General features: G+C 41.4%; 1 protein-coding gene across 2 annotated transcripts; it reads left to right on the forward strand.

Moving 5' to 3' along the window:
- The first annotated feature begins 2,253 nt into the window (after nt 1–2,253).
- Nucleotides 2,254–14,438, forward strand: Mmp8 (matrix metallopeptidase 8). Of its 2 annotated transcripts, XM_020168080.2 has the most exons (11): nt 2,255–2,575; nt 2,939–3,122; nt 5,308–5,552; nt 6,214–6,362; nt 6,450–6,575; nt 9,466–9,627; nt 10,365–10,482; nt 11,014–11,147; nt 11,671–11,824; nt 12,562–12,665; nt 12,821–14,437. In XM_020168080.2, exons 2-11 carry the CDS (start codon nt 3,012–3,014, stop codon nt 12,922–12,924), a joined length of 1,407 nt encoding a protein of 468 aa, XP_020023669.1. In that variant the 5' UTR covers nt 2,255–2,575; nt 2,939–3,011; the 3' UTR covers nt 12,925–14,437. The 2 variants fall into 2 exon arrangements, with proteins under 2 accessions (XP_073922924.1, XP_020023669.1); XM_074066823.1 differs by lacking the exon at nt 5,308–5,552 and having other exon boundaries at nt 2,254–2,575; nt 6,236–6,362; nt 12,821–14,438.
- Nucleotides 14,439–14,902: the final 464 nt, after the last annotated feature.

Here is a 14,902-nt window from a genome sequence, read left to right on the forward strand (position 1 = left end):
TGTCCTCCTTGCTCACAGACCCCCCCACCCCAGTCTGTCCTAGATACTGTCTTATCAACCTACCTGAGGTTGTGATGTGGCCCAGAAATTAACAATGATTGCTCACTACTGAGCTTTTTGATGTTTAATGCCTGCCTCTCCACCATCTGGCTCTAGTCTGCTGTTCTTACATCTCTTTGGGGGTTACCAAAGCTTACCAAAGCCTCGTGATTCACCACATGTGACTCAAGGCTTCTCATTCCATTAGGACAAATAGAAGGTTCTGAAAGTTGATTTCATAGGCACAGCCCAGATGGTTGGACTCATTCTTTTGTAACTGACGAGAAAATGGGTTTATGAAATCAACTTTATCTTTCAGGTCTAAAGGGCCAACTGAGCTATAAAAATGCAGCTTGCTATTCTGCTTGGAACCACTCACCAGACAAGAAGAACTGTCAGGGGTAGGAGGAAGCCTACCATTGCTTACATGTTCTCTATGTAAAACTAGATTTCTTCCATCTTCTTCACTTACTGTAGAACTGCAATTATAAGGGGGGAAAATCCCCTCATTTCTACAATTTGTTTGCTTATTTTTTCCTATCTAATCCACTTAAAAGGCAAAAGCCCGGAAGTTCACACTGAGGTAATAAAGGACTGATGGTTGATATTTTGGTGAGAGTCCTGGGGGAACGCTGGGTCCCAGGCATTACATACCTTGAAGGCAAGTGGTGGTCAGATGTGGAGAAAAGATTCAGAAAGCCCAAACTTGAGGCCCTGAAAACAAATACAGCACCAGGGCCAGATCTGTGTCAGAAATCCAGACTCAAATTCCATTTTTTTTTTTTTTGACAGTACTAGGGTTTGAACTGAGGGCTTCACTCTTGCTAAACAGGCACTGTACCACCTGGATCACACTTCAACCCTTTTTGCTCTACCATCCTCTTGTTTTACACTTCCTGCTGTTGCTGAGATGACAGGTGGACTCCATCATGCCCAGCTTTTTTTCCATCAAGAGAAAACAGAACTCATGAACTTTGGGATGTGAGCAGGCCTGGAACCACAATCTTCCTGATCTCAGCCTACTACATAGCTTGGGATGACAGGCACATGTCACTGAGCCCAGCTATTGGCCGGGATGGGGGTTTCAGAAACTTTTTGCCTGGGCTGGCCTCAAACTGCGATCCTCCCAATCTCAGCCTCCAAAGGATTACAAGTATGAGTCACTGGTGCCTGGCTTCAGAATTCTATTTTTAAAACACAGTATTTACATGCAAATGCAAAGAACTGAGTTTGCCAGTGTTTTGGGTTTGCATTTAAATCACCTGTCATTAACATTCAGAAGAAAGTATGTCTTTAACTTCGCAAATATGCCAGTATGTTGAAATAAGTCAACATAGGAGTTGAAAAATATTAAGACATTTTAATTCAGTAAAAGGGGTTTTTTCACAAGGACTTAATGTGGAAAAAACAACATTAATTGCACACCCAGGGAGGACTAACATGATCAGGCTCTTAGAACAACTCGTACAACTTTGGGGACAATCACCACATTTGTACAAGGAATTGATCACCACATGTCCACGCGTCCACATTCTTCCTCTGCTTCAAGGTCCAGCTCAAAGCGCCCCTCCCCTCATGAAGCCTTCCTTGTCCCACCTCCCCCACCGCTGCTCTTTCCTCCAGACCCCCACAGCATCTCTTCTGACCCCCACTAACTTCTCTCCAGTCCTCTAGCACCCGTCATGCCACCAGCATGTGGCAGTGAACACAGATACGTTGTAACACAGAACATGCTTCTTTGGACTCTTTACAAAGCTCCCGGGAGACATCAGGAAAGAACTGAAATCCTTATCATAGCATCTCATGCAAAGACACTGTTCACATGTTAGCACACTGTATTTAATACATATCGACATATCAAATGTGGAAGAACGTTCGCAAAAATATGTACACACACTATACGTGTGAGGGAATATGCACAAGGCTGTGTGTGTAACATGCAGGTGGAGTCAGAATAAATGAGACCGTTTTGAGATTGAACGGAAGCCCACGGGCCTCTGACCAAGGCAGGCCCCTGTGTAACCAGGCGTGGCAGACCCTCCTCAGCCGCTTACTCCCTTGGGAACGCATAAGACATCTCACGCTCTCTCCCTTGTTTTCTAGTCCATAAATATGGGACAAAGGGGTTCACGTGGGAGACCGTGAGGCCAAGGCTGACGTCGCTGCCAGCTCAGCCTCTCTCCACATCCCACCCAGGGTGGAGTCCTGGCTCCTCCACAAACGGAGCGTGTGACTTGCACAAGGCATCTAACCCTCCCTGCATCTTCTCTACGATGGAGATGACAATGCGGTATTTCCCTCCCGGGGCTGCGTGGGACGCACGCTGTGGGGGACTCAGAAGTACTTAGCAAGTGTTTGTTACCACCACCATCCGCAGTTTTGCCTTTGCTTTCTCAGTGGAACATCTAGCTTGCAGATTGGAGGTTTTTAGTAGACTGGTGTCAAAGCCACATCGTGCAGATGCCGCAGTAGACCCTCCTCCCTCACAAAGCCTGCGTGGTGACCACACACACTCTCCTCCCAGACAGCACGAGTGGTAAGTACACAGATTCTGCGGTTGGGCTCCACAACCTCCACCACAACCTAAGTTCATACAAGGCCAGAAATGTAAACCAGAGCGTCAGAATTGATGACTTTTCCTTCTCCTTGACCAGAAAGCTTTGCAGAAGTAAATACCTAACTAAAAAACCCCAAAGCCAAGAGCAGCTAATCATGCTTTGTTTTCTATTGAAGAACTCCCCTACTTTGGGTACTAGCTCACATTTAAGAATTGCAAAACTGTCAGGGTGTAATTAACCTGTGTTGCTTCATATTCCTGATGTAGCAAGTGTGTAAGACATGATGGCTTTATAAGGGCCCAAAAGCAAGCGGTGAGTGACATGATCGTGTGAACTTCCAGGTACCCACCAGGAGAAGGGATATACCCAGAGGAACAAGGAGAGAGCCAAGGGAGGGAGTTTGAAGAACAGATCATGCTCTGTCCAAAGGCACTTCCATTGCTGTTGGCACTCCATATGCAGCTGGCCATGGCCCTTCCAGTACCTTCTGAACTCTCAGAAGAAAAAGCTGCAAAAATTGTTAAGGTAAATTAACTATCAATTGGCTGTGTGGTTTATTTGCTGACTATTAGGAAATTGTGAGGGCTGTTTTCTCTTTTTTAACAATTTTATTAGCATATAATAGTTGTACTGGGGGTTTCATTGTGACAGTTCCATAAATACTTGCAACATAACTTGGCTAGGTTCTCTTTTTAATCTAAACAGCTTGAAAGAAATTATCTGGATGAGTTTTTTGAGGTTCAACCTCTCCTTTCAATCATTTGGAGGGTTTCAATCCAGCAAGACTGGCCCTCAAAAACCTAGACATGAAAACAAGCTCAATACTTCAAAGCCAGCTGGGAATCCTTTGAGAAGAAATGGTTTTATAAATAGAAATAAATAAATGAAACATTTTGATTACTTTCTTCCCTAGGATTTTCTCTTCCAATATACCTGCAATCCAGCCACTACATGTTGGGCTGGAGGCATAGCTCAATGGTAGAACATTTGCCCTTGGTTTGATTCTCAATACCAAATTAAAAACAAAACAGTTGGCAGTTACTAGATGTCTGCAACTTCCAACATGGATATTTCTTTGCAGCCAAAAATGCCATGTGCAGAAGAGAGCACAAGGATGGGAGACTCTACTAAGATAAAAATAAAAGCATTGTGCAATCAGGTTCCCCAGCATCAGGCCGCATATTGTTTACAAACTCTTGAAAGCATTATAAAAGCAAAACCAACAGCTTTTCCTCATTGTTTTAGAGTATAAAAGTCAGGCCAAATTTTTAAGAAATACAAGGGAATGCTGTCACAATAGTGTTACAGTTTTAGAAAGGCATTGTTCATAGAATTTTTCATATAATCATAACAGTAAGCTCTGAATTAATAGGTAGAGTCCATTGAGTGTTCACTCTGAAATCTTCTGCTAAGCATTCCATGACAACCCTGTGAAGGGAATTTTAGAGACAAAATTGAATCTAAAATCAGTAAGTAATGTGTCCAAGTGCTCCTAGTTCATCCATGGCAGAGCTAAGATTTGTCAGAACCTATCTGACCCCAAAGTCTGCTGTCATGCCAGGTATTCAGTCTACGTAAGGTGAGATAAAGAAGTCTTACAATTGACTTATAAACGCTTTCATAACTTGACTTCCAAATGAATGCTGGCCCCCTCCAAAGGATTCTCTTGGTAAATAAAATGGTTTATCAATGAAACTGTAGTTCTTCTTTTGAAATTATTGATTCTCATTTGAGATGCACCCTGGTGAGTTGGGACCTAAACTGTTACTTGGTAAGTTCCATCTCTCTGAGCTAGCATTTGCACTAGTGAAAAAGAGGACTGAAAAAGAAAAACTGCATTGATGTAACTAATACCTCAACAGAAGTTTAAATTTGTATGTAGAACACAACAGTGGAAGGACTCTATGGAACTCAGGGAAGGAGGGAAAGGCAGAGAGAATGATAGAGTGTCAACAATATCAAAAGCATGACATCTGTGAAGGTAGAGGATGTAAGGATGTATACTGAAAGCTGTTGAAAAATGGGGGAGGTGGGAGATAAAGGTTGGTAGGGGAGAGTAATAGAAGGGGTTGAACGGACCAAAGTAAAGTAGACTCACAGCAGGGACGCAAATGGAAACTCATTGGAACATCAACTTAAACATTAGTAACGAAAGACAGGACTGTAATATAGGTACAGTTGGGGGGATACTTGTGGGAGAGGAGATGGTAAATGCAGGTGAAGGTGAGGGAATATGGTGGACGGACATCATAGACTTATATGAAGCAGAGCAATAAAACCTCTTGAAGTTGCTTTAAGTGGGGCAGGAGGGGGAGCGAGGGATAGTGGGGGTGATCTAACCAATGTACAATGTAAGCCTATTAGGAATTGTCGCCATGAATCCGCCTGTACAGCAAATATGTCCTTTAAAAAAAAAGTGCGATTCTTATTTTTAATAAGAATAAGCAGGCTGTACAGTAGTTTTCTGTACGTGAGGGGTCCTCGTCAGCTCCTTAGAAAATCACTTTATGCATAAACACGAACCAGAGAGCTGAACAGAGGGCTGTTCTTGCTAACGGGCATCGTTCTCTCCAAGTTGTCATTATTCCAGCATCTGACAGGTTACTAGCTCTGGTTTTGAGCTCTGCAGTAGCTTAGAAGGAATTGCAAAATACCCAGAGAACTGAAAGCAGTCTCACAGCAAGGACCCTTGTATGCTTATCTCATCCAGAACTATCTGGAGAAGTTCTACCACTTACCAAGTGGCCAATACCAATCTGCAAAGAAGAAAGGCGCTAGTATGATTACAGAAAAGCTTAAAGAAATGCAGCGATTTTTTGGGTTGAATGTGACGGGGGAGCCAGATATGGAAACTCTGGAGATGATGGAAAAGCCTCGCTGTGGAGTGCCTGACGGTGCTGGGTTTTTGTTAACCCCTGGAAACCCCAAGTGGAAACACACTGATCTGACTTACAGGTGACATTTCTAGTTTCAGACCTCATTCACTCAGCCTGTAGTGATGATCTTATGACACTGTTCTAGGACTTGGGATATACCAGGGACAAATATATAAATGTCCTTGTCCTTGCAGACTGTGAATACTGAGCAAATACGAGAATGAAGGGGTAGAGCTCCCCTGGGTTCTTTTAACTCTAAACCATACCATTCTTGTCTTCCTTCTCTGACAATCTAAAGAGGACTGTGACAGTATGAGACTGTCTCTCTAAGAACTCACTTTTCGACTAAGAAAAAGCTTAATCATTCCTAGAAAGAATGTAGCCTCTCCTTTTATACGTCTTGGTAATAATAATGACAGTACCCGGTGTCTGTGGAACAAGACAAGTAGTAAATTAAATGTTTTACATGTATTTAATCCCCACAACAACCATACAAGAGGGATCCTACTTAGTTATCCTTATTTTATGAATATGGACACTGAGGCTTAAAAGACATGGAGTAACTTGTCCAGACCCCTGTCTGTCTTCAGTCCTGGGACTTGCCCTCCCTCTTATACCCCCTCCAGTGGGCACACATTGCACGTCTACCTCATTCATGTGCAAAATAGAGCAACTCAGTCTTCTGATGGAAGGCTGTTCTAAACAACAACACGTGCTTGATGCACCTTCTTGTTTTGAAGGATCATAAACTATACCCCACAGCTGTCAGTGGCTGAGGTGGAAGCCGCCATTGAGAAAGCCTTTCAAATCTGGAGTGTGGCATCACGCTTGACCTTCACCAGGATCTCACAGGGAGAAGCAGACATCAACATTGCATTTTACCGAAGAGGTAGGCTCACAGCTGTCATGCTCAGTTTTGCTTTCCCTGGCTAACCTGAGACTCGGCAGGGACTCACCTCAAGTTGCTTCATTGCAGATCATGGTGACAATTCTCCATTTGATGGGCCCAATGGAATCCTTGCACATGCCTTTCAACCAGGACAAGGCATTGGAGGAGATGCTCATTTTGATGCCGATGAAACGTGGACCCAAAGCTCTATGAGTAAGTTCACCCCATTACAATCTGCACACTCGTGCACGCATACTCACCCACTCAAGTTACTGTAATGTTGGAAACAGCCGAGAAGATCATTTAAATGCCTTGTACCTAAAGATAAGCTGTCGGGTTAGGTTTTTTTAAAAATGCCAAAACTAATTACTGACCTTATTTCCTAGGGCAGTAAATCCATTTGTGCTGCTAAAACAGAAAACCTGAAACTAGACAATTGATAAAGAAGAGAAATTTATTTCCTCATGGTCTTAGAGCCTGGGAAGCCCAATCGCAAGGCGCTGGCCTCTGGTGAGGTCCTTCTTGCTCATCCTCATGTGGTAGAAGGAAGAAGAGCGAGAGAGGACAAAAGAGAATGAACTGGTGCCTCGAGCCCTTTTCACAATAGCATTTATCTAACTACTTCCCCTCGGGTCCCACCTCCCAACACTGCTGCACTGTTAAGTTTTTCTCACATGGATTTCTGAGACATTCAAACCATAGCAGGCAGGGATCCAAAAACTCCAAACCCTGGCCAAAGCCTGCCTGACCCCTGCTTATATAAAGTTGTACTAAGGAAGCCACACTCATTTGTTTATGTGTCATCTATAGCTGCTCTCCCTGGCAGTGGCATAGCTGCAACACAAACTATGTAAAGGTCACATCTTTTTTTAATATTCCAAAACTGAATGATGCTTGAAAAGGCCTAGTCTTAAAATTTTTAGAAATCCAAAAATAATCAGATTCATTCATCCTCTAGAAAAGAGCAGCTGCATTCTCTCCTCTTGTTTCATTTTGTGGAACTCTTTTTCAATGAGACATAGCAAACCACTTCTTTTAGGAGAAAGCTAATGATAAGAAGGGCTGGGCTGCCTGGAAGGAAGAAAAGAACTGAGAGTAGGTAAATCCAGACCATGTGGTGGTGTTGACTGACAAGGCTGTGGATGACAATATGCCACAGAACTTTTTAAAAAATAAAGGACAGATACATTTTTCCTTGTTGAGCATCTGTTTTTCCCACCATTTTCTCAGTGTCAGTGTTGTCAGTGTCTGCTCTACCTAAGTCCCTGAGCTAGGAGTTGTATGTAGCCAAAGATAAATGACTTTCCATGACTTTGTATTCCTATAGCCCTGCCCACTAATGTAAGTGGTCATTACCTCTTTCCTATACTTACTGATCAGGATTCCTGTCTATACTCTCTCCCTCCAATCTCTGCTCTAATTTTCCTAACATTGCAGAAAACTTTGTCTTTGGAAAGTCAACCCTGGGTTATATTACTCTCCTGCTTCAAAGTACCAGTGTTAATATAGTTTGCACCAAGTCATGTCCTAATTCTTTCACTTGGCACTGAAGGTCCTGAGTGACTTTCCACCCTCATCTTTCTTGGCTTGTCTTCATATTTCACACACACCAGCCTCATTGTGCAGTGACCGTTTCTAGGTCATCTCCTGCCCTTTCCATCTCCCCTGTCTTTGCTCACATTGCTTCCTCTTCCTGAAATTCCCTTTCCATGCCCTCAAAACCTACTTTTCAAAATCTGTCTTTCATCTACCCTTTCTATGACAAAGGCCACCTTCTAGTTTATCTTCAACAGGAAATGAGACCTTCTCCAAAGATTGGACAGCCTTCGTATGCCATTTCTAACTGTTCTCTCTCATGATTCTGTACATACAAGTTATTTGCACATGTAACTCCCTTTTTTCATTCCTGGAGAGCAGAGAGTGACCACAAATCTCCCACAGCCTCTTGCACAATTATCTGGGCATTCGAGGATTTTTTTAAAATGCATTCCTGAATGCATGAATGGAAGGATATGATGATAAGAAAGCAAGTCTTGGAGCATGGGTAGAATTTGGCTAGAATGATTACCAAAAGGAAATCAAACGTTTTGGGAAGGTCATTGGTCTTTCCATTATACTGGGATTTGTCCCCAGATCTACTTACTCATTTCAAGACCAATAATAAGATATCCAAAATCTTTAGGCTTTAGTAACTTTCTGTAAAAATATTGCTACTAAAACTTCACAAAAATGTTTTCAGGATTAAACATTATTAAGCTGCCTAGCGTGTGGTAGGTACTACATAATGATGTTTTTTTAAGTAGGCTTGTAGGAAAATGCCCGGTGTGTTTATGAAGAAGGATTATACATTGGCTGGACTAAAGGATTCACACCAGAAGTCAAGCCCTCAAATCTGTTCCAGAACCAGATGCAGGAGAGCTTAACAGCCAGGAAAAGGACCAGGGTCTGGATTGAGAGGAAAAGGAATCTTTGGGAGTTTTAAAGTTCCCAGTTGGGAAAAGCACTCTGCTGTTGGAAATTTAAAAGTACAGAAAGGAAGCAATAAGAGGCAGGTTAATCTATCTCCAGTGGAGAATTCCTAGAGCTGCCTGGACAGCATGGAAATAAGGAAGGACCATGCTAGACTATGTGGATTAGGAGGCCTGTGTGAGTCAGCTCTGCATCTGAGGCTATTCCAAGGCTAAGCAGCTTTCCTTTCTAACTATCCATCCCTGAGACTCTACTAAATGAGACTGATGGCCCAGGACACTGGAGAAGATGTGGCAGCACAAAGACAAGGGTCCCTAGAATCATGAGATCCACAGCTCTACAATCGTTTCTCCAAGCTTAGAGTCTACTTCCATAAAATGTGCACAGTGGAATAAAGGCAGCTTTCTTGACTAAGACTTGATAAGAAGGTTATAGTCACCTAATCTCAACTTGTGACCCCTACCTCCATTCCTCCCAATCTCCATTAAGAAATGGAATCTGGAGAGAAAATGGAAAAGATGAGCTTGAGTAGGATGTCCCCATGGGAAGTTCTGGCTTTAAGATTGATCTTTGAGATATTTCTGCCACTCTCAGATCCACTTGGAGCTATTCACCATACATCCTTTTATTTTAGATTACAACTTGTTTCTTGTTGCTGCTCATGAATTCGGTCATTCCTTGGGGCTTTCTCACTCCTCTGACCCTAGTGCTTTGATGTATCCCAACTACGCGTTCAGGGAACCCAGCACCTACACACTCCCTCAAGATGACATCAATGGTATTCAGGCCATCTACGGTAAGGTTACTGGAAGAACACGATGGGACCTGGGAACAGCCCCCAACAGGCCCAGCATCTGAGCATCTCTCCCTTTGAACTTCTCTAGACTCTGTCCACAGGGCAAGCTCAAACTGAACTCTGAAAGTCACCAGTAGTAAATACACTGTTAGCAAAAGAGACCTGTGGGAGCAAGCCTCTTACATGCTTACTTTGCATTCTTGGTTTTTAGTTAGGTATTTACTTTACAGCTTTAAAGAAGAGGGTAGAGGCTAAGTGTGGTGACACAAACCTACAATTCCTAGCAGGAAGCCGAGGTGGGAAGGTTGCAAGTTTGAAGCCAGCCTGGGATACATAAATGAATTTGAGACCATACTGGGCTTATGCTATAGAATAAAAGACTATTATCAGATCCTTTCTTGCATGTGAATTTTGGTGGAGGAGGAGGAAGTTGATAGGGAATGACTAAAAACACAGAAAGAGGAGCCAAGAAGGGGGAGAATACTAGGATTAGAATTTACAAGGGAGGAACATAGAATTCAAATTTCTTTACTTTCCAACTTAACCTGTAACCAAACCTGAAGACCATTATTACTCTTACTAAACGAACTAAAACTTGAAGGAGGTCAAATGCACAGTGACCTTGGTGCCCTGTGGGATAGTCTGATAGCTTTTCTCCTCATGTGAAGACCCTTTGCCTTCCTAAGAAGTATCTGAAGTCCACTGAGTCAAGCTTAGGCTTTTACTTTTCCCTCCAGGACCTTCAAGCAACCCGATCCAACCTACTGGACCAAGCTCACCTACAACCTGCGACCCCCGACTGACATTTGATGCTATCACCACCCTCCGTGGAGAAATACTTTTCTTTAAAGACAAGTATGAAACTGAACTAACTGAACTATTCCTTCCTTTTACTTCTGTAGCCAACACTAGAGCAAAATTCAATTCTATCTAAATCAGTCAAGGAAAATAGACACTGTCACTTAACCAGCTATGGGGTAAATTCTCAAACTGATTGAAATTTTCATTTTTTCTACCAACCATTTTGTGATTGCAGAATCACAGGTTGAATGTGTGTGCATTGCTTTTGTCAGCAATTATACATCCTCATCATTTAGCAGATACGATGATGGTAGATACTAACAAAGTAAGATTTGCCAGTGTGTGAAGTAATCAAATAAAATCACTCCTGTGACCTGCGCCCAAAACTGTAAAGTACTCACCATATGGGCAATGTTACCATAAAACCTGGCCCTGTGCTGATCACTGCACTGGAAACTGCACACATTGTATTGCTATATCCTCCAGCCATCTTATAAGGGCCATGTCTAGTCTAGAACCACAGAAATGTGACTCCTGACACTGGTGTGTGTGCATGTGCATGTGTGTCTCCTTGTATTTCACTAGGTTCTTCTGGAGACGACACCCTCAGCTGCGACAAGTCGAACTCAATTTTATTTCTCTGTTCTGGCCATCCTTGCCAAATGGCATTCAAGCTGCTTATGAGGATTTTGATAGAGACCTAGTTTTCCTATTCAAAGGTAACTTCCTAAATATTTCTTATGTTAGTTCTTCCTGAAGAGTGGGGGCAGGGCTTCCTTGTGGTCCACTGCAGGTTCAGAAGAGGTGAACTAAGGAGAACCTGGCACCAGCCAGGCTCTTGCCAGGAGTCCAGGCTTGGCCCCAGTGTGGCCACTGACCACCATGTGAACTTGAGCAGGCTATACCTTCTTCAGACCCTAATACTCTCATCAACGAAATGAGAAGGTGACATTAGACCATCTTTAGTATTCCTCCACCCTCCTCTCAGACATGACTTTGTAGGATTTCTCAAGGCTATGACTTAGTATCTGTGTAGAAGTCACAGGACATAAAACATTAAGTTGTAGCATAAGGAGTTTGGATGTTTTTGTAGGCACAGGGAGGAGCCATAGGGACGGCTTTCAAAGATGATCTGTTCCATTTTCATTTGTATGATGACTTTATACAAGATCAAGAAATGGTTTTGATTATTTTCTGAAAATGGAAGAATTTTATTTAACATAGAACCTGAATCATTGACAGGAAGCCAATACTGGGCTCTGAGTGGCTATGACATTCAGCAAGGTTATCCAAGGGATATATCAAACTATGGCTTCCCAAGGACTGTCCGAGCTGTTGATGCTGCTGTTTCCTTTGAAAGAAAGACATATTTTTTTGTAAACAACCAATTCTGGAGGTAAGATAATATTGTTTTTCAACTAGAAATTGAAACCTGTGTTTCTCTGTCCTGCCTGCCAAGCGCTAACAGCCAGACACCTGCGGGTCTTAAAAATCTAGTTGGCCTTTGATAGATTTAACGAGAATGTATTCATTTCACAAGATGATTGTGAAATTTGATTTTTTATGTATTGAATAAAAATTTTTAGTTTTAATTTGAATATTTAATGTTTTATAATATTAAATGGCCTGTACAAAATAACTGAGGATTCTGTACCATGAAATAGTGCACATCCTCATAAAGCACTAAGGTGAGATACAAAGAAAGATGTAGGCAGATTCACATTCATGAACAAAATTCTGACACACTCAAGCAAATGTCCAGGCAGCTTGCAGAATTTGGTGCACAAGATGAACCTATTCACATTAATACACACACACACACACACACACACACACATACACATACACAGACATGTTGCATAGCAATTAAGTAAAATCCTTAGAAAATACAAGCTCTTGTTTTGGTAAGTAACCCCACATCAGCAATCAGAACCCTGTTTTAGAATTAATGGAGCCCATATGTTTTACGAATAAGTGTGTACCCTTAAGTAGAGAAATTAATCATTCCTTAGGACATTGTGAAGAATGAATGATAACATGTGTGTAGTACTTTGTAACAAATATGCAATTAAAAGAAAACTGTTATTCTAGTCTATGTTGGTTTTAAATCACGTGACATTTTGTTCTTATTAGGTATGATAACCAAAGGCAATCCATGGAGCCAGGTTATCCCAAAAGCATATCAAGTACCTTTCCAGGAATAGAAAGCAGAGTGGATGCAGTTTTCCTACAAGATTGTAAGTAGGAAAAAAACTGTTAATAAATTTCTTTAAAATTTTTAAATAGCACATTTGCATTTGACTGCTATATTGGAATGGGAGGCAAGGATTTTTAATTCAAGACATCTGAGACCTTCTATAAGCTAATTCAATAAATTATTTCTTTCTTGTAGACTACTTTCTTTTCTTCAGTGGACCAAGATATTATGCATTTAATCTTATTGCTCAAAGAGTTACTAGAGTTGCAAGAAGCACTTTATGGCTGAACTGTAGATAAAACTGAAGCAAAATCAAATATGCTCGTATTCTGAATATGGCGGGGAAACCCAACGTGCATACCACCACTATATGTCCTTGTACACTTCTCTCAATGCTGAACAATGTTGCTTCTCATCACTTTTCCTCATTGAAAAGATGTTTGCAATGTTCCACTGTTGGCAGAAGCTGATTCAGTTTTTCCATAGTTCATCTCAGGCTAGTGAATCCATCACAAGAGAAGGAAGGCAAGTACTCTTGTCACCTCAGTAATCATAATCTCATTACTTGTATATCTGACTTCTAAAATGCACCATTTTATCACTTGCTTCTCTGACTTCAAATATTCTTAAGTCTCTTCAAACATGTCCTACATATATGTGCGTTACTTTTCTCTCTTGGAAAGAAATATGGATAATGTATGCTGTGTTTTGAATCATGTCAACCCAAAAAGGTTTGCTGACGTCTTCACCCCAGGTACTGATGAATGTGTGCTTATTTGGAACCAGGGTGTTTGCAGCTGTAATTACTTAAGTAAAGATAACATCATTACAGATCAGAGTGGACCCTAAAACCATATGGTTTTTGTCTTTATAAGAAGAGGAGAGGGCTCAGTGGTAAAATACTTGCCTACCATGCATTAGACCCTGGGTTCAATCCTCAGCACCAGCAAAACAAGAAGAAAAAGAACAACATGTCCATGCAGGAGAGAAGGCCGTGCAAAGACAGAGGGGCAGAGAATGGAGTGCCACATCTATGATCAAAGCGTGTCAAGGATTGCCAGGGGAATCAGAGGAAGAAACATCTTCAGGGAGAAGATCCTGGACCTGAGATTTTGCTGGTTTGGGACTTCTCCAGGTCTATAAGACAACAAATTTCTGTTGTTTCAAACCCCTGAGATTGTGGTACTTGGTGACAGCAGCCCTAGAAAGCCAACATAGCACATCTGCACTTAAGAAAAGGAATCAGCACTGAACCCCAAAGTACAGCCCTCCCCCCTAAGGATTCCCAGGACAACCTCCAAAAGGAGAGGCTCCACTTTCTCTCCTGCCTCCTTCCAGCTCTCTGCTCCTAGAGGCCAAACAAATGGACTCCTTAGCTCTTTGTTTCATGGGGTTCTCAGGAGGGGCAGATGACAGGGATTGAGCACAAAGTTCAATAAATTTCATTAAATCACATTAAACTGAGCTTCACTGCATAAATTTGCTAATAGCTCTTTTCTGTTAAGAACTTGAGGACTTGTGGTACTACAATGTCTAGTCTAGACATCAAAATCCTATAATGACATGCTTGCAGGTATCAAATGCAATACAGCTTATTATACAATAAATATATGGACTATTAAGTATGTTATTCACTAACACATCCTGTTTCCACTCTCTGCTGATGTTTTCAAATACTACAGATAGTTAATATGTTGTCTTATTCTAATTCAAAATTATCTATGAAATTAGTTCAAAGCAATGGTTTTTATTTTAAATGACTTGTGAACTACTTATAATTTCTTAAAATACCAACACATAATTCACACAAAGTACAAAAAGGGATAAAATTTAGATAGATTTGCATCCATTTATTCTCTTCTCAAAATTATTATAGTATCAATAATAAATTTTAATAACTTTCACAGTTTATGAATATTCTATTAATACTTTGTCCCCCCAAAATTCCCACAAATGTGTCAAGCACATTATTCTCAATTTATTTTATGAGTTGAGAAAACAGAGACTACTATATACTACTCATCTGGTCACTCATTTATTCAGGAGGAATTAACTAATCACCTAAAAGAACCTGGTGCTGTTCCAGGGAAAGTGAAAGAGATGTCCAACCAATTCTTTACATGGACATATCAAGTACAATAGGACCTATAAGAGTGGCAGATGACATTTTTAACTGTAGAGTCACTTTCAGGTTACCATGTTTTCTACAACTTCCTATGATGTCAGTTCTGAAAGGTATAAAATGTGAGATGTATTTTCTCAGAACACCTGCTAGCT

The sequence above is a fragment of the Castor canadensis genome, chromosome 2 (assembly GCF_047511655.1).
Source record: "Castor canadensis chromosome 2, mCasCan1.hap1v2, whole genome shotgun sequence".
NCBI classification, from domain to species: Eukaryota; Metazoa; Chordata; class Mammalia; order Rodentia; family Castoridae; genus Castor; species Castor canadensis.

Coding starts and splice junctions, on each gene's coding strand:
- Mmp8 (XM_020168080.2), top strand. CDS start 3,012: ATGCTCTGTCCAAAGGCACTTCCATTGCTGTTGGCACTCCATATGCAG. Junction 3,123..5,307: donor AAGCTGCAAAAATTGTTAAG/GTAAATTAACTA, acceptor TATCTCATCCAG/AACTATCTGGAGAAGTTCTA. Junction 10,483..11,013: donor ATACTTTTCTTTAAAGACAA/GTATGAAACTGA, acceptor GTATTTCACTAG/GTTCTTCTGGAGACGACACC.